Genomic DNA, 19,724 nt, shown 5'->3' with positions numbered 1-19,724 from the left:
AACAACTACTTGACTAAAAAGTTAGTATGTATTTTTGTCTTCTGCTCTTGTCTGAATCCAAATACAATCATATTTGACGACTTTTTTTTTTCTCGGAATAATGTATATATATATATATATATATATATATATATATATATAATGTATGAGTCATTAAAACAATTATTAAAGCTAACTGTCTTAAATCATTATTCTTAAGGAGAACTCAACATATCTCCAGAAACATAATCAGCATAATACTCTTTACAAAAATACACTGGAGTAAATTTTAATAGTTGGGAAAGTAAATTATGATGAATTCAATTATTGAATGTTGCAATAATTTGCTCTGCCACTGCGCTATATATACTCAGACAGAAATTCTTTAATCATTTGTCCCTTGAAAATAGATAGGAGTATTTATTTTCGCATTTTTCATCATATTATTTTTACACACGTGTATCAATTAAATTACTTTGTCTCATAAATTTGGTGATTTAAGTAATTAGTGCTCAATCATAGTGAAATTGTGCTTCTTTGTGAAGCAATTATTTCATTTGTTTTTCTGATTTCGATAATATCTTTTTTATAATTAATTAATCCTAGTCAAAATGTTAGTGAATTTTGGAATTCGAATATATACATATAAATTATCAATAAATCTATGCAGCCACATTGTGGCCACCCGCACGCTAATATAATAAGGATAATCTTAATTTATTTAATTTATTTTTTAAAATAAAAATAAGATTTAATTATTTTATTATATTCTCCACATTGTACTTATTTTTTTAATTTTTTTTTTGCATTTTTTATTTTTTATTTATTTTTTAATAAAAATAAAAAAGTTACCAAAAAATTGCAAAAAAATAACTATAATGTAGAGAATATGATAAAATAACTAAATCTTATTTTTATTTTAAAAAATAAGTTAAATAAATTAAATTATTTTCTACTTAAGTAAATTGTGGGTAGCCACAATGCGGTTGTTTAGTGTCGTAATTGAATTGATTATATCAACACATAAAATTCAAACACCATAGAAATTAGAAAAAACGACCAGAAAATATCAACACATAAAATTCAAACACCATAGAAATTAGAAAAAACGACCAGAAAAAATCAAGAGAAAGGTAAGACAATTGACTGTTTTGGACTCTCTCTCTCTCTCTAAGCATACACTGTTTTACCTCACTCTGCATCTGAATTTTAACTGACAATGAATACAGCTGTTGGGTTAGTTGAATAGTTGCTGCATGTTTATTCACGCATACACGTTCCGCAACCCAAATTAGGGTTTAAAAAAACTGATATTGATATTAGGGTTTTGATTCCGTACCTTTCAAGTTTTTTTTAGTTTACCTAATTTTTGTCGTTGAGTAGCTGTGTTTATAACTACTAGATTCTGCGAGGGATTGTTGATTCGGTTAGAAAATTTGGAGCAATAAATCCGAGCTCGATAGTTCACCGGTTGTGGAGAAGTCGCCGGTGACGAGATGAGCGCCTCCAGGTTCATAAAATGCGTCACCGTCGGCGACGGAGCCGTCGGCAAAACTTGCTTGCTCATTTCCTACACCAGCAACACCTTTCCTACGGTGAGGTTTCTCTCTCTCTTCTGCTGAATTAATTTGTGACGGAGCAAGCAAATTGGGAAGGGGAAATTGAGGCTTGTGATTGGTTGACTGTTTGAGTTGAACCTTTGAAATTGAAACATATGTGCTTAAATCTTAGTGAGGATTTCGTCATTGCAAGTGTACTCTGAATCTGGCTTCAGTGATCCAACGGTTTCACTGTTCTAATTTTGGGTGATTATAGAATTTATTATATAGTGGTGGTGTGCTGTCGATTCTGAAGGTGGAACTGTTTTTATTAGTTTCATTATTCGTGGTTGTGGAAATTTTTATATTTAATTTACTCTTTGTGGTAAAGATCAAGGAAATGTTGGTGAATTTGCTATCAATTTGTTGCGAAAGCTCTTTGTTTAGGAAAATATGAATTAATAAAGTAGAACCAGAGGATAAAATGGGATATATGCTTTAAGTTGTTCATTTTCACTCTATGCTTGAAGCTCTGTTTAGCTTTAGCTATCTTGTTAGCTTATGGAATAGCTATGATAAAAAGTTGAATCCTTCTTCAAACAAGTGAAAGGTTGAAGCTTCTCTTTTCCCCGATTCTGTTTCGACTTAATATCCTCTTTAATTATTTGTCTCCTCTTGTGCCATGAATAGGATTACGTCCCAACTGTGTTCGACAATTTTAGTGCCAATGTTGTGGTGGATGGGAGCACTGTTAATCTAGGACTGTGGGACACTGCTGGTAAATTACTTGTTCTTGAGTCAGAGACCGAATTTCATTTATTTTTAGACAAATTTACTCAAGAAGCTTACTCTGTTGAGCAGGTCAGGAGGATTACAATAGATTAAGACCACTAAGCTACCGTGGAGCCGATGTCTTTATACTTGCATTCTCCCTTATTAGCAAGGCTAGTTATGAGAATGTCCCCAAGAAGGTGAATCTTCATTTTCTACTCTGTTTCTGCACTGCCACGTCCATCTGCTGCCTCACCGCATGCTCACCCTTGTTATGGGAAGAATTTAAAGTCACCTGTTGCTAATTGTGTTTTCCTTGCTCAGTGGATTCCTGAATTGAGGCATTATGCACCTGGAGTTCCAATAATTCTTGTTGGGACAAAGCTTGGTTAGGATCTCCGTTCATCATCTTTCTCTTTAACACCGTACTACTGTTTTTGTTGCCGCTTTTATGTGAGAAGCTGGCATTGCATAGTATGTGCTGCCATTTAACTATTCTGCATAATTGCATTAAGCCAATGTCACTGATATTATTATTTTTCCCATTAGCATGTCTGCATTAATATGTTGGGGGAGTGTCTAGCATGCAAATTGCTATAACTTCAGTTGAAGTAAATTCCATCCACTTTTTAAGTGCTAATGCTATTCATGTCCTTCCTTGAGTTCTAATTGCTCTTTTCACCCTGACTAATTTCACATGAAGATCAAAACTGGGAAAACCTTTTGTGGATGCATGCGTGTTACATAATCAGAGAGCAAAGAATTAGAGGAAAATTAGTAAAATGATTGCTAGATGCATGGATATCTGCTTTGGTTTTGCATAGCCAGGAATGGTAGTCATAAGATATAACACTGCAACACGCTAGATATGTTTCATGTATCATGTTAGGTAAGCATGGTTACACTGCACACATTCTTCCCTCCTAAGCTTATTAAGTAATGCGGTTTACCTTCTAATTTCTGCCCCGTAATATCCCCACCAGTGTAGGGTTCAGTAGAAATAACGATATCTAATTTACTTTCAGATCTTCGAGAGGATAAACAATTCTTTGTCGACCACCCTGGAGCAGTACCCATCTCAACTGCACAGGTATAGTTTCTTTTGTCTGGTTAAATCCTCTTAAAAAGAAGTTGATTTACTATTTTCCTTTGAAGGGAGAGGAGCTCAAGAAAATGATTGGTGCCTCTGCTTTCATTGAATGTAGTGCCAAGACACAACAGGTGATGAAGTGTTACTTGGAACTACTACACCTTTATCTTTAGTCGCCATCGCATCACGCTGTTAACGTCTATTATCGAGACTATTCTCATTTTTCTGTTTCCAAATGTTGCAGAATGTGAAGGCTGTCTTTGATGCAGCTATTAAGGTTGTTCTGCAGCCACCCAAGCAAAGGAAGAAAAAGAAGAGAAAGGGCCAAAAAGCCTGCAGCATACTGTGATTGCTTATGAAACTCCAAGATGATGATGTGAGGGAGAGAGAGAGAGTAGCTTGCCATGTTGATTAGTTTCCTCTTGACTTCATTTTTAGATGATACAAGTTGTGTTGTAAGATTCTGTGTACAAAGTTCTATTTGCAGACTTGTAGTGAGTAAGTTTTTTTATCTAAATAATTTGGAGGAATTTTATTTATGATCCACGATCTGTGCAATATTTGTTGTAAAATTGTGTTTTATATATTAGGTTATATTTTCATTATTTGCAAAGAATTGGGCCAAGAATAAGCCCAATCAACTGTATCTAAAAACGAAATAAAAATGATAGTGAATAAATACAAGCCCATAAGAGTTAAGGTATCGAATTTCAAGACATTGTAAATTGAAATATCTTGTTTGTGTTAATGATCACGAAAATCGAAAAAAATCAATACTCCCTTCGTCTTCAAGTAAACATCCTATTTAGAAATAAAACCATTGTCATATTTCAATTTTGATTGAAATATAGTAGTAATAGTTTCATGGAGTTAAACATTTATTTTGATTTTAAAAGAAAAGAGAAAACCAAACATATAACCCTGAAAAATAACGAAACAATATATGGATATCCAATAAAAAATATGGGAAAATATTGTGCAAGATGGTCAGTAAATCATGAGTCATATCCAAACACCATAAAATACCAATAATATTACATTTTTTGTGTATTTATTTTTTTTTGGTGGTTTCTTTATTGGTGGTAAACAATAAAAAATTTCTTTTATATAAATGCGATTTTACTGTTGAAGTGGGGAAAAAAATCAATCACGTTTGGCATGGCACGCACAAATTGTCGGTGATTTATGTGTGTGATTTTATGATAGAAAAAGACATCTTACCAAATAAAGCAATGATAGCGATATATGGGTTCATTTTTATTTGGGAAAAATAGTGTTTTAATATTAAGATAATGTTTTAAGTAAATTTACATAAAATATCTTAATGATATTTATTCAAAAACGGTTAGTATCTCAATTCATTCGATCACAACTACTACACTTATAGTAATATATTAATTTATTTTGATATGTGTGTCGGGCTTTGATATATTTCAAATCTCTTACTCCTATTTTTTATTCATTTTTTGTTGTTTTTTATGGACAAAATGTGTTAGTCGTTTACTTTGAAATATGAAAAAAATGAATAAGCTCTATTTATATCACCTTATATTCTAAATCACATTTTTTCTTAAATAAAATACTTCTTTCGTCCCACTTATTTTGATATATATATTTTTTAATTTATCTCATTTATAATGGTACTTTCTAAAAATAATATGTGATCTCTATCTTCTCTACACACATAAAATAAATGAATCGTACACACTTTACACTCTTAACTCTTTATTCTTAATTTCCGTACTCTTTATTCTTAATTTCCGTGCCCAAAGCAAAAGTGCCAAGATAAGTGGGACAGATGAAATATTATTTTATATTAAGAAAAAATATTATATTTTTTTTATTATCTTATAAAGAATAAAATAAATAATCTCTACGTCTATGAAAGAACTTCATACTTTTCCTTTTTGAACGTCCACAAAAGAACTTCCTACCTATTTTTGAATTATATTTCACTACTTATTTTTCACTTTTTCATCACTCCTAATACTAATTACAACATATTTTCATCACTTCCAATACACTCAGCAATTTTTTCTCCACTCTTAATACATTCAACAACTTTTTTCTTAAAATTTGTGTCACTCCCTCTTAAAAAGTTATTTCGTGGACGGAGGAAATATATTATTATTTAAAATAAAAAAAATATAAAAAAAAATCTCTTTTTTAGATAATACATTTATATTTTATTATACTATCCCTTTCTTTAAAGAAATAACACACAATTACACCCGTAGAGGAAAATTTTGAATTAATATGCAAAGTAAACTCGCAAAAAATTAACTTCACTTTCACTAATTAAAATAGTGGTGCAGCCGAACTTACTTACGTGCTGAATGTTTTTGACTAATTTACTATTTTTGACTAAGATAAGATTGTCTTTATTTACTATTTTCCAGTCAAAGCTTAGGTGTATAGATATAGATAGACGTGAAACACAATGCAGTTGAATTTTATTTACCATTATTATAAACTCAATACTAGTATTTTTGACCCATAATAATTATTCGTGATTCTTTCTTGCTATATATAATATTCGAGTTTTCTAAATCATTGCATGAATTTTATCTTATTTTGTAATTTTAATATAATATTTAAAATAGGGTAAATTGCATATAAATCCATAGCGTATTCTGGAATTTAGAAATTGCACATATTTATAAAAATTGTTAACAAAATTCATAACCTTTCATTTTCATCATAAATTTGTATAGTGATTCATTTTTATTTATGTGGACATCGGAAATTGACACGGAGGCGGACGGAAATGATACTTGAACTCTAAAATGACATTTGTCCAAAAAAGTGACAATTGGAAAATATTTATAAAGAAAACAAAAAAGAAACAAAAAAAACCACCTCACCCCATCGTCTTCCCTTTCCCCCACCCCCAAACCCTAATTTCCCCTTCCCCTACCGCGACGAAACACTGGCGGCCCCTCCCCACACAGAAACACGCTGACCCCTCCTCCCCCTTGAAACCAGCCGCACACAAGCACCTTCTCCCTCACCAAATCGTGCCTCCACAACCCTCCCCGACGAGAGCAGCACACACAAATCACACACACACGGTTTTTCCTTCTCCCTTTGTAAATCTCCAAAGCTCAAGCTACAACCACCACCGACTTTTTCTGAAAAATCTACAAGATTTCACCCCTGATACTGATCTTCATCTCTATTTAATCCCACCTCAAACCCAATCATTCTTCTTTCCCGACCTCCATCTCGGTTGACTCAGATTCCTTAGATTTATCGAAATCGTCACGATTCACCTACTTCGTTTTAGGTACAAACGACGACGACGAGAGACTGAGCAGCTGCTTCAGGTGTTGTACCACCCGCGGAATGTTTATTTTAAGATTGACATTATAAAAAATTTTATGCTATTAAGTTGACATTACATGTCTTATCGGAATCAATATCGCTAAAGTGCAATTGCAATTTATTTGGTTAAACGTAAGCTTAATACTCCCTCCGTCCCGCCCAAGATGCTACATATTCCTTTTTGGGCCGTCCAAACGAAGATGCTACATTTCTATATTTGGCAAAAATAAGGAATTTTAAACACTTAATTAACACTAATTAAGTACTCCCTCTGTCCCAATATTCAAGTCCCGTATTCTTTTTTGGGCCGTCCCAATATTCAAGTCCTCTTTCCCTTTTTAGCATTAATTAGGATATAATTAATAGATTTAATTATGTTTCTCTCTCTCCTCTCACAAACCAACCCCACCTGCCTCTCTCTCTCCTCACTTCTCTCTTCTCTCTCAAATCGTCTATCATTTCCCCCCTCTCTCCTCTTCCTCTTTCACCACCTCCACCTTCCACCGCCTCCACCACCTTCCACTTTCCACCGCCTCCACTTTCCACCGCCTCGCGCTTCTGCCGCCATCCTCTTGCACCACCTCCAACGCCACCACTGCAAACCCTAGATTTCCCTCCGCCCTCTTCCTCCCCTGCCTCACCGCCCATTTTCCGGCGACCAAGGCTCTGCCCTCTCCTGGCGACGGCAAGGCGCCGTCGCCTCCAATTTATTCTCTCCACTGCCTCCACCGCCTCTCAGCAGGAATAAGGGCGGCGACTCGCCGTCCCCTCAGCAGCGGCGGCGGCGAATTCCAGATGGAGCGACGAAGGTGGAGCTCTTGCTGCCTCGTCGGAAATCGAGCACAGCAGCGATGGTTCGCGGAGAGAGGTGTTGTTGTGTTGGCTTGTACAGTTGGTGTTGATGTGTGAGCGTCAGTCGGGGGAGAGAGGTGAATCGAAGCTTGAGGGGCGGAGGAGCGTGAATCGAAGCTTGAGGAGCGTGAATCGAAGCTTGGGGAGAGAGGTGAATCGAAGCTTGAGGAGCGTCAGTGCGGACGCCGGAAATCGAAGCTTGAGGGGCAGATTTAGAGATCTAGAGTTTCAGTGTGATTTAGAGAGATGAAGGTTAGGAGAAAGGGGGAGGCGATTGGCGGCTTTGGGCGTGCGGTGGTGGTTGGCCTTGTAATCGTTGCGGCTGCCGGATTTCAGAGGGAGGCTGGCGGCGAAGTTGCCGGAGGAGGCGACTCTCTCCTCAGCGATTTAGCGATTGAGTGTATGTGTGTGGGTGTTAATTAAGAAATAAAATAATATTAATTAAAACACTAATTATGTGGTCCCTACTGTTTTTACATCTACTTTAACTCTCCTAAATACACGTGCCCAAAAGAAAGGGGACTTCATTATTGGGACGGAGGGAGTATTTATTTATTACATTCTCTCTCCTACTTTATCACTTTATTACATTCTCTTTCTTACTTTCTTTATTATTTTCTATCTCCTACTTTATCACTTTATTATTATACACTTAAAACATTAATCTACAACTCCTTAAATCCCGTGCCGAAAAGCAAATGTAGCATCTTGGCCGGGACGGAGGGAGTATATCATTTTTTTGGTGATCGAGAAAATAGAGATATTAATTTTACAACAAATTAAGAGGTGGTGACAATATTACAATTTTCAAAGATCATATAAAAATTGCAATGAAGGTTCTTACATTGTTTTACAATTAATCATATATTTTACAATTTACTTTATTAATACGTATCATATGCACAAAGAGTCATAAAATATAAGATATAACTGTAGAGGCTAAAATCTACAATTGAAGTTGACGTCTGCACGTCCGGATAGATTGGGCACTAGCAACCTGCCAACACAAGAACATGTAAGAGCCCTAGGTTGAGCACCGGGAGGGGGAGTCGACCGTAGAGCCTCCGACGCTCAAGTCAGTAACGGAATAGCGAAGTAGAATGATAAGCAAATTGAAATAAGAGAGAAAGGCAGGCTGGAGTGAGCTGTTATTCCAGGCTATAGGCGGCGTCGGAGGGTGGAAACGGTGACAGTAAGTTGTGATAATGGAATATGGGAAGCGGCAGTAAGCCAAGCTGGCTAATTCCGATTTGGAAGAGAAATCAGCCTAGCGGCAGAGTAGAGAGAGAGTTCAAGGAGTAGAGAGCAAGTAGGATTTCGTGTCCTTATGATCTAGTCTGGATGTTTATATAGGAGACATCCAGTCGCTAGGGTTTTTACAGCCTGGCCCCGTCAAAACCCTCATCCCTCCGGTTGTTGCGATTTGGACGGGATCATGAAGATTTCCCTCTAACTGCGTCAGCTTGGTGGGAGACGTCTTTTTAGGGTTTGACGACTGGGAGACGTTTTCTAGGGTTTTGACGGCTAGGTCTTATAACTTCGTCAATCCAGATCGGCTATAACCCTTGGGTTGCATGCAATATATCCAGCTTGGGTGTGGATTTAAGTCGATTTATAGCTTTTCGGGTTAGACGGACCAGTCCGTTTGACTAGTTGGGCTTTTTTAGGATTGTGCCAAACTGGCAAACTAGCTTGGTGGGCTTAGGCCGAATGCAGCCCGACTGTTTAGATAATTTGGACCTAAAGTGGATAATCATCCTGGGTCGGTCCAGGTTGATCCTGTGATAAGTATAATTTCACTTATTGGGCTAGGCGACAAGTTTTCTTAAGTAATTGGGCTAACCTGTGAATGATCCAAGTTGGTCCGAGGTTTGTCGGGCTGGACTGATCGGGCTGTTTAGCTCATTGGTCCAGCTTGGAAGGTTAATTGGGCTTGAGCCAAGTTGACGGATTTTTCCCACTACAATAACATAAAAATAATAAGAAGAGATCTTATCCTGCCGATGAGGCCTGGCTCAAGTAGCAAAGCTGAGACACTTAAAAATTCTCCTTTGTGAGAGGTTTTGGGTTCAATTATGTCCGCGAGCGGTGTAGTTTTTCAACTTTTGTGTGGATAGTCTTCCCACTTTTGTGTGAGTAGTGGCTCTGCATACGTGCAATTAATTTTTCACTTTAGTGTGGTGCAGAGGTCCCCCGCCTGCCTGCGGGTTGCTTATTTAATTAAGGGTTAATAGCCGCTAAATCCTATAACTATTTTCGTTTTTGTGTTTTGCATCGTTTTCAGAAATTCTACCTCAGTATATCACAACTAATTAAGGAGTCGCGATTTGCATCCGGCGAAGTTTTCCAGCAACATAAATTAATCTACGTGGCATTTTATTTGCTGACAAGCTACATGGCAATTAGTTGTTAATTTTTTTTAGTTGACGTGTCTCACCCTCTCTATCTCCTCTCTCACTCTCGATCTCACAGAAACCCTCTCTCCCTCTCTTCCCCTTGCTTCACCGCCCCATCTCCAGCGAGGGCTGCCATTGGCAGCCACTCTGCGGCGCCTTCTGCCCCCTATTTCTCCATCTCGCTCGGCTCCCTCTCTCTCTGTCTCCATTATCCGCCGCGCTACACAGCCACGACCCCGCTGCACAGCCAGCGCTGGCGGCCGTCACCGTTACTTCCTCAGCCCGGCGCCGCCCCTTTCTCCGTTTCTATTTCTTCTCAGACCCTCCACCCTAATTTTTCCAAATTTTAGAAACCCTTCCCCCCTTAATCTCAGCCCAAAATCTCTCTGAAATCCTCTCCCTTTCCTATCATACGACAACGGCCACGGCTGCCGCCGCTTCACCCTCGATTCACGGCGAGAATCGCCGCTCACTCACATCCGGCGACAACAGCATCAGCACCCAGGCTCACTGTCACCGCCGCCCAGCCGCCCTCCACCGCCTCTATCTCCCTCGCTCTCTCATCAGAACGGGCAACAACCACCTCCGATGTCCCGAATCCAAAGGAATTCGCCATTTCATCTGGATTGCGAGGAGGACGATGAATTCGCCATTTCATCCAATCTTATGAATCCTAATTTTAGCTCGAAAATTATGAGATTCAATCCAAAATAAGCCCTAGTTATACGATTAGGGTTGTTAATTCTAAGAAGAACAAAACGACGACGTTTAAATATTAATAAAATTAAATAAACGTAAGGCAAAATGACGTCGTTTTGCCTTTCAGAATTCTATGCCACGTAGATTAGTCCGGCTGCCAAGTCATCTTCAATAATGCAAATCGCGACTCCTTAATTAGTTGTGATATACTGAGGCAGAATTTCTGAAAATGATGCAAAACGCGAAAATGAAAATAGTTATAGGATTTAGCGACTATTATCCCTTTAATTAAATAATACTCCCTCCGTCCCTGAAATAGCTTCCTCTTTGGGGACGGCACGAGTTTTAAGGAAAAGTTATAAAGTGTATTGATAGTGGAGAAAAAGTGTTAATAATTATTATTTAAAGTTGTGAAAAAATGTTATACTCCCTCCGTCCCATTATTTCCGGCCACATTCTTTTCGGCACGGAGATTAAGAAATGTATAGTTAGTGTTTATTTAGTGTAGCCCCTACAATTTGACTTTTTTGTCATACTTAATTCAAATTTTAATCCCCGCCAACTTTGCAACGACGCCGGCAACTGTCGTCGCCGGTCACCCCTCACCTTCACAGGTGAACCAACAGCAGTCGAGCTTTGGTGCTTATCAAAACCAGGCTTCGATTTTCAGCCAAAAACTGAAAGAAGGCTTCGATTTTCAATGAAAGAGACAAACCAATTGATACTCCTTCACCCACCCCCAAATCGCGGACCCAGGCCTCAATAGGGCGGAAAGTCGAAAGGGTCGCGGCAAGAATTGCCGGTGTACCGAAGGAGGCGGCGGCGCCGTGCCTGGAATTTCTGCAATTGACTTCGATCGCAGCCCTAGCCCCCAAAATCGCGCGGTGAGAAGAAAGGGGCGAGAAGCGGCATTGGCCAAAGGGGCGAGAGGCAGCGGCGGCCAAAGGGGCGAGAAGCGGCGTCGGCCGGAAGGGCGAGAAGCGACGGTGGCAAGAGGGAGAGCAGAGGGGGGAGAGCAGAGGCTAGGGAGAGGGAGGTCGGGGGCGGCGACCGACAGGCGAGGGAGAGAGAGCAGAGGCCAGGGAGAGGGAGGTCGGGGGCGGCGACCGACGCCGGCATTGGTGTCGTCTGCTTCTCGCCGGAGAAGAAGAGAGAAGGGCGGGGGAGGGGCTGTGTGGGGGGGGGGGGAGTTTGCTGTGCCACGTTGAAGTAGAGAGAGAGAAGATGAATGTGTGTGTTTTGTGTGTGTGTTTGTTAAGTTAATGAGGGTTTAAGTTTAATTAGAAATTTAATTAAATTGATTAATTAGACTTAATTAAATACTAAATATTTCCATTTTAGGAAAGTGACCACTTTTAGTGGGACAAATCAAAATGGAAATGTGGCCACTTTTAGTGGGACGGAGGGAGTAATTAGTATTGAGAGTGGTAAAAAGTGAAAAGTAAGAATAAATAAATATTATTAGTGGTGGGGTAGTTGTCCAAAAATGAAAACAAAGAAATAGAAAAATATTTTGGGGACGTCCCAGAAAAAAAAAGTTATTTAGGGACGGAGGGAGTAGATACCTTTTGTAATTAAAAAAAATATATATCTCATCCTTTATTTGTGTGGTAGAATATCTCTATCACGAATTCCATATGATTTAAAATCTTATAAAAAACTTGCCATTTAAATGCGCTTCGAATAGTCTAAAAGATCTCGATGTTGGCCTTAAAATAGTTTATTTCTATTCCATCAAAAATATAAAAAAAATTCTAGTACATTCATTTTAAAAATATAAAGTAATACTCACTCTGTCCCATTAGTAGTGTCCCATTACTTTTAGTCACAGAAATTAAAAAGTGTGTAAAAAGTAGATAAAATTGTTTGATAAAAAATTATTTAAATATTAAATATAGAGAAAAATGTATATTGTCAAAGGGAATGAGACATTACTATTGAGACGGCCCAAAAAAGAAAGTGGAAACTATTATTGATATTAGCTATCACATGAACTCAACTTTATTAGCAAGAATTATTTTTAAGTAAAATCAGTGGGAATCTTAAAGATCATAAAGTATTATCTACCACAAGATTTTTTATTATCCTACCTAGATTATAAAAATGTCAAACCATATCTAGTCATACAAAAAAAACTTTCTAAAATAATTCATTCGGCACCATCGAATTTTGGACGAAAAAAAAGCCAAGATAGCTAGTTAGTGGAGTGGGTAGGCTTATAAAACTTATGACTCAAAGATCACTGAATATGAATTGATATAATCAAAGTTTAAGATCTCATTAAAAAAAAAACGAACTGGAAATGCTAAAGACTATATGTAAGTTTCTCTTTAGCAAAGGAAAAGAAAGAAAAAATGAAGAAAAAAACACTCATATGGTAATTTATACTTACACAAAACAATATATTTATAGTTTCATATAGCATTTGATGATCTATAAATTTAAACATACTTCAAGAGCAAAGGTATTGAAATCGAGTTCATTGTGACCTGATTTATAAATTTTTTTTGTTTAATAAATTATTAATTAATCAAAAAAATAAAGAAAAATAAACACGCGTCGAATTTATCACAATTCATTTTTCAATTATAATTTACCTTCTCTCTATGGTATGCCGGTTATATTGCACAGAAACAAAATTTACCTAATAAACACACATCGAGTAGGGACTGCACGTTTTCCTTTTTTTTTTGATAAGGAAAGTAAATATTATAGAACGAAAAGGCACCAGTAGTACCAAGAAGATTACAAAATCATCGGTGATTTCCTCATTCGACATCCACCTATGAATCCCAACTCCATCATTAACAAAACCAAAAATTCTACCCCAACTCCACACTCTAGCTTTGATTTCTCCAAACAAGTTTGCACTCTCCCATATTTTGTTCTCAAATCTACTCTCATTACGCATTTTCCAAATAAGCCAAGTAGTACAACACCAAAGAGCCATCAAAAGCTTCTTATTTCTTTTCCGGCCACTCAAACTAGTAAAGAACTGAAAGTGCGAGGACACGTCATATGGCTGCGCCATGCTAACTCCGAGCCATTGAAAGATTGCTTCCCATACCTTTGAGGTCATTGAAAGACTGCACGTTTTCCTACATATAACTATTCTATTTAGTCTTTATTTATTATTTCATATATTATCTTCACAAATAGTAGTATTAAATACAGTAATTTTAACAAATAAAAAAAATTAATTTAAAACTAAATTATATTTTGAAATATCCTAAAAATAAATAGCGGATTATCAAAGTGGAACGAAGGAGAATAATTTTTCTTTTTATTTTATTTTTTCAATTTGTAGTAATAAAATAGTATTATATCTTTTTTAATGGCGGGGCCCACGTTTCATAAAAAGACATTTAATATTGGGTGTTGGATTTTATTTGTGGTCATCAAATATGGGGCCCAGCCCAACTAGCGTAAAACACCCGAAGTTGACCGCGAGGACTGTTTCAGTATTTAATATTTTTGCACAAATTAAATGAAGGGCAATTCCGTCTTTCCACCCCTCTGCACTGACGCCGTTAGTGTGCCGTTGCAGCAACCCGTCAACCCGCAATAGCCGGTTGAGCGTTCCCCGCCCCTTTTGTCGGTCGTTATCCGATGACCGGATATCGTGGGTTTCCCGCGAATTATTGCCTCCCTTTTCTTTTCTTTTTTAACATAACGGTTCCATAACAGAAAAAACAAAAAATGGTGCGAAAATTAACGCCTGGCGTTTTATTACTCCTTAATTAAAATTAAAATGTCTAATTTTAGCGGGAATTTCTCTCTCTCACCGACGATTCTTCCATGCAGCCTTTGTTTCTCTCTCATCATTTCCGTACATTCTCAATCCTAGTAAAAAAGGAATTAATCGGATAAAGCCAATCCCTTGCAGTAAAATTGATTGTTTACGGCTCCATTTCAGCAGCCCCTTTTGAAATTTAAAATATTGTTTGGTAGCTGAGAGTAGGTCAGCTCAGGATCATCGGTGGCGGTATTTTCTTGATTTTAAATGTTGGATGGCTTTGAATGGAAGGGAATATTCAAAAAATTTAGGTAGGCCTCCTTTGTCGCATCGTATTCTTATTGCTTCGGGGAAATTCAACGTGCAATTTTTTGCTGATTAGTATATTGATTATGCATATTTTTACTGTTATTGTTACTATATGATGTGGTGGAAGCAGGGGATTTGGGATTATGTGATTTGGTTTTATCTGAAATCAGAAATGGTGATATAAGTGAACCAAAATTCAAGGAATTGGGAATTCGGCACCTTTTCTTCAGAAGCAATTCATATTTGCTGCGGCGGCAGAAGCTGCAATTCGCACTCAATCATGGGTTTTAAGTGTTCAATGTTTCTGGCATAGATTTTGATCAGATTTCTGCAGCAGCACGCGATTCTCTTAGCATAAATGCCGGTAGAAGCAGCACATGGGGCGTTGTTTTAGGCTTTGATCGCATTGAGATTTTCGAGCTGGGGAAGAAATGAAAGTTGAGAGGTTGGATTTGGGGAGGAAGAAAGTGATTGTGGGGATAAGGTTGGATGGTTATGCTAAAGAGTTGCTGGATTGGGCTGTGGTTAAAGTAGCCGATCCAGGCGACTCCGTTGTGGCGATTCATGTTTGCAGGAATTCAGGTGCCATGTTGCTAAAATTTGAATTTCTTCAGCTCTAATAGCACAATGTGAAAATCTTTGTTTTTTTTTTTTTTGGAGTTTTAGTTTGTGATGAGTTGAGATTCTTGGGCTGCAGGTTACATTCCGAAGGAGAAAGTGTTGTTGGATGGTTACTTGGAAGACTATGAAGGTCTATGCAACAAAAAGCAGGTTATTTTCACCTTTCTAACTTTGTTTTTGTGTGTGAGTATGTGTGTTTACCATGATTGTTGAAGTAGTATAGTATAGTAGTAGTAGTAATGATAGTGCTGAATAGCAGAGTGTATTGAGTTAGTGGGAATTTTATTGCATGTTTCCTTTTTCATGTTTGGTTGTGGTGGGCTATTTCAGGTTTCTCTCAGTGCTGAAGTCATGAAAGGGAATTCGATCAGAAAAGCTCTGGTGAGAGAGGCGAAAACTCATGGAGCATCGACAGTTATTGTGGGGATAACGAGGAATAGTGCGTTGGGGTAAGACTATTGTGGCCCTTCAGTTTCTTTATATGGAAAGTTAGGTCGGTTTTTATTGCTTTTGAAACACTGATAACATCTGTATTTTAGGGGACGGGCTTCAATTGCTAAGTATTGTGCAAAGAAACTGCCTCTCACCATTGAGGTTATGGCGATTCACAATGGCAAGGTTGCCTTCAGCAGGTGCTCGAAAATTTCATTAGAAGGTGTGGCGTTATTTCTGAAAAGAAGAAAAAAGGAAAATGAGTTTGTGTTTTCAGATCATAAGCCTGCATAGATAGCTAACTAGTTTTGCGCTTGTGTGCTGGCAGGTGTGAGTCTAGACCCAAAGGCGAGTGCATATGGGAATGACAGCTTGTCGACTAGAGACACTTATTCCGAGTTTGGAGAGTCTGAGATATCAGAAATGAGCAGGTTTAGCTTTGATGCAAGAGATGGGAACATGAGCTCCAGAGATGATGCCATGAGCCCTATTGGGAGGCTTAAACGCGTCTCTCTAAGCTCGATTTTTTCTCTCCCTGCTGAGCAGAGGCCGGGTTGGCCTCTACTTGAGACAGTTAGCTCAAGAGATGATTCTGTAAGCCCTATTGGAAGGCTCCAACGAGGCTCCTTAAGCTCGATTTCTCTCCCTGCAGAAGATTTTACCAAGCAGAGGCCCGGTTGGCCTCTACTTCAGACATCTAGCTCGGTGACTCAACTTGCAGTGGAGGCAAGAAAGATGTCGGTTGTCCAATGGGTGATGACCCTGCCAAGCCGGCCTCTCTCTGATGCCTCGTCTCAGTCTAGCTCGCCTATGAGCTGCAACACCGATGATTCTCTTCAAGGGGAGAGCCCCAAGGTGGCTGAGATCACTAGGTTTTTGCAAGGAAGCCAGCCTGCTCGAGCTGCCTAAGGATTTGGAACTCATACTGATGAGAAATCAGGTTGGCTGCACAGTTTTCAGCCTCGATTTTCTGAAGATGTCCACTTCTGGTTTTTCCTCTGGTAACTCTCTCAAACAATATTTTTTATGTTTAGCTGTATTGAGATCTTCTTTTATCATCATCCCACTAAATTAACTCGAATTGGGATAGGAAATCTTATCGGAAGAGGAGGCTGCAACTCGGTGTTCAAGGGAGTTCTCCCTCAAGGCAAAGAAGTTGCTGTGAAGATCATGGAGTCTTCGAAGGAAGCGTGGAAGGATTTCATCCACGAGGTGGACATAATGACCACGTTGAATCACACAAGAATCGCACCTCTGCTTGGGATCTGCGTGGAAGATGATGCCTTGATCTCCGTTTATGATCTGATGCCACGAGGAAACCTTGAAGAGAATCTACATGGTGAGAATTTTTCACAAACATTTCTATCTCAAACTCTCACTGCATCACCACCTCATGTTGAGTTGATTCTTGAAGCAGGTAGCATTAGGGAAAAGGAAAACTCTGTGTTGCTGACATGGGAAACGAGATATCGGATAGCTATTGGGATCGCTGAAGCTTTAAACCACTTACACGACGAATGCCTGAGGCCTGTCATTCACAGAGACATCAAGTCTTCGAATATTCTCCTAACTGATGAATTAGAACCACAGGTAGTTTCATTAGCTTCAAAACTGGCCTAATAGTCACAATGCAAGCAGCTCCTCGTCTTAAAATCATCGATACATGGTTACTGATTCTGTTTCCTCCATCAGTTATCCGACTTTGGCCTGGCGATCTGGGGCCCCACAACGGCATCCTGTCTGATGGACAGCGATGTAGTTGGAACCTTCGGGTATCTAGCTCCCGAGTACTTCATGTATGGCAAGGTTAGTGACAAGATTGACGTGTATGCTTTCGGAGTAGTTCTGCTAGAACTGCTCTCTGGGAGGAAACCTATTGGTTTGGAGACGAAGACGACCAACAGTCAAGAAAGCTTGATCATGTGGGTAAGAATCATTGAATTCATTAACTAAAACACTCAAATTTTATTGTAGTTTTTGTTATGATCATTTGAAAAAACTAACATTTGAACCAAAATCATGTTATCATTGTAGTTCTGTGATGACCATTTGAAGAAATAATGAACCTTTGTTTATGTGTTAGGCGAAACCTAGGCTAGAGAGCAAGGACTTGAGGAGTATACTGGATCAAAATTTGGAAAACATCGATGAGGATCAGATGCAGAGGATGGCTCTAGCAGCAGCTCTATGCCTAACTCAATCATCACGCCTTCGCCCCAAAATGCACCAGGTAACTAAGATGGATTTGGAGCCGGATCTTGATGAGATCAGCGTCGTTTTCTTGGCCTATACTAATATGCAGCGTTTGTTTGTGAGTTCAGATACTTAGCATACTGAGAGGTGATGAGTTTCTGGTTGGAGCTAGGCCAAAATGTAGTGATGATGATCAAGAAAATGAGGATGAAAACGACGACGAAGTTTATCCGGATTCAAGCGCAGAATCACATCTATGCCTTGCATTTCTTGATGTAAATGAGAACTCAACATCATTCAGCAGCATTGATCAGAGCAGCCCTCTCTCTGTTGAAGAGTACTTGAAGAAGAGATGGAGTAGATCATCAAGTATGGATTAGTTTTTTGCAAGATTTGTGGCATTTTTTTTTTCTTTTTGCTTTTTTTTGGCTGTAGATTTTGGAGGGGAAAATGAGGAGGCATGCACCCAAAATAATGAGGTGGGCTTGGTTTGCAGATGGACTCAACATTATTTATTTTTTTTCTTTTTTCTTTTTTCCTAGATTTCTTGTTTATTTTTGGTAGTTTGTTGGAGAAAGGAACTCTTGGGCCCTGAATTATTGGGTGTTGGAAAGGATTGTGCTTCAATAATAAAAAGTGCATTTTATCATGTATTATATGGATAAAATACTAAATTCATAAGTCTTTTTTAGCATGGGCCCTTATTATATTTATTTGGGCTTGGGCCGGGTTAAACATAAATTGGGCCATTGATTTGATATGTTTGGGCTTTGGGCTATATATAGAGAAGAAGAGACAAAAACTTAGTGTAGATATGATGTGATAGTTGAATATTTTATTTTCTCTTGATCATGATTTTTCTTTAAATAAACTTTGACATAATTGCAACCATACACGCTATTCATTATTGGTAGTCGCCTTCATAGAATACAAAGATAGTTAGTTAATAAATACTATTTACTCGTACGATCCCACTTAGACCTTAGATTGTGAGATGCCCTATCTAAAAACGATCACTTGGTTGGAAAAGTAACTTCTTTCTCCTAAATAAAACTTTTAATTGAAATGCTAGTAGTAGGTACATGTGTGTCATGTAGATTATCATTTCAAGATTTTTCGTGTTTAGTTCAAAATTGAAATTTGATACTCTTTTTCTGTTCCAATTCAATAGATCATATTTTTTCTTATTTGGACGTCCTATTTGAATAGGTCAGTTCCTAAAATAAAAATCAATATATAATAAAGGGAAAATAGCACCAAAATCCTTGTGGTTTCGCGAAATTTGCATATTTCCCTTGACCTTCAAAAGGTAGTGATTAAATCCTTATAACCTTTGCTCTGATTCTCGTTTTCCCCTTAAATTTGATCGGCCCTTAAAATTATGATGACATGGCTGTCAGAAATCCATGTAAGATTAAATTTTCAACGAAGCAAACGACATAGTTTAAGTGATCACGTAAAACGACGTAGTTTTATATCTAATTAGGAGATTTAATGAAATCAAATTCAAAAAGTCATGGCAAACTTAAATTCATTTTGAAATTAGGGTTCTTGACACCAAAAATACCCAATCCATGTTTTCGTCTTCATCATCTCGTCGGAGCTTCAGCCATGAGGGTCGAATAAATGTGGCCATGGACTCACAGCTTCAATGTATGTATCACACACTGATAGGAATCCTGGAGCGGCGATTTTATACATGTCCTCGACCTTCGGTAAGTTTTCGATTTTCAAATTATTATTTTAGTCCTTTGGAAATAGTGGAATGATTGTCTTGGAATGTT

General features: G+C 38.1%; 2 protein-coding genes across 3 annotated transcripts; both read left to right on the top strand.

Moving 5' to 3' along the window:
• Nucleotides 1-1,026: 1,026 nt before the first annotated feature.
• On the top strand, nucleotides 1,027-3,924 carry LOC130989311 (rac-like GTP-binding protein ARAC3). 2 transcript variants are annotated; one of them, XM_057913271.1, is made up of 8 exons: nucleotides 1,027-1,112; nucleotides 1,382-1,574; nucleotides 2,208-2,295; nucleotides 2,379-2,488; nucleotides 2,613-2,676; nucleotides 3,314-3,378; nucleotides 3,444-3,509; nucleotides 3,623-3,924. In XM_057913271.1, exons 2-8 carry the CDS (start codon nucleotides 1,476-1,478, stop codon nucleotides 3,725-3,727), a joined length of 597 nt encoding a protein of 198 aa, XP_057769254.1. In that variant the 5' UTR covers nucleotides 1,027-1,112; nucleotides 1,382-1,475; the 3' UTR covers nucleotides 3,728-3,924. The 2 variants fall into 2 exon arrangements, with proteins under 2 accessions (XP_057769254.1, XP_057769255.1); XM_057913272.1 differs by lacking the exon at nucleotides 1,027-1,112 and adding an exon at nucleotides 1,115-1,215.
• A 10,514-nt stretch (nucleotides 3,925-14,438) lies between these two features.
• LOC130989309 (protein kinase STUNTED-like) lies at nucleotides 14,439-18,589 on the top strand. Its single transcript, XM_057913268.1, is given in 11 exon segments — nucleotides 14,439-15,276; nucleotides 15,392-15,465; nucleotides 15,646-15,764; nucleotides 15,855-15,970; nucleotides 16,076-16,620; nucleotides 16,622-16,748; nucleotides 16,838-17,086; nucleotides 17,165-17,337; nucleotides 17,440-17,673; nucleotides 17,831-17,977; nucleotides 18,069-18,589. Coding segments are annotated over 11 exon segments (2,187 nt in total). The 5' UTR covers nucleotides 14,439-15,125; the 3' UTR covers nucleotides 18,321-18,589.
• Nucleotides 18,590-19,724: the final 1,135 nt, after the last annotated feature.

This window comes from Salvia miltiorrhiza, chromosome 6 (genome assembly GCF_028751815.1).
Source record: "Salvia miltiorrhiza cultivar Shanhuang (shh) chromosome 6, IMPLAD_Smil_shh, whole genome shotgun sequence".
NCBI classification, from domain to species: domain Eukaryota; kingdom Viridiplantae; phylum Streptophyta; class Magnoliopsida; order Lamiales; family Lamiaceae; genus Salvia; species Salvia miltiorrhiza.
Note: the sequence above shows the minus strand (reverse complement) of the source record. Positions and strands in the feature narration are given on the sequence as shown.

What these genes read in the sequence shown, in the direction of transcription:
- LOC130989311 (XM_057913271.1), top strand. Translation starts at nt 1,476, where the DNA reads ATGAGCGCCTCCAGGTTCATAAAATGCGTCACCGTCGGCGACGGAGCC. An exon ending in CCAGCAACACCTTTCCTACG is followed by an intron (nt 1,575 to 2,207) that starts GTGAGGTTTCTC and finishes TGCCATGAATAG; the next exon opens with GATTACGTCCCAACTGTGTT. An exon ending in TACCCATCTCAACTGCACAG is followed by an intron (nt 3,379 to 3,443) that starts GTATAGTTTCTT and finishes TTTCCTTTGAAG; the next exon opens with GGAGAGGAGCTCAAGAAAAT.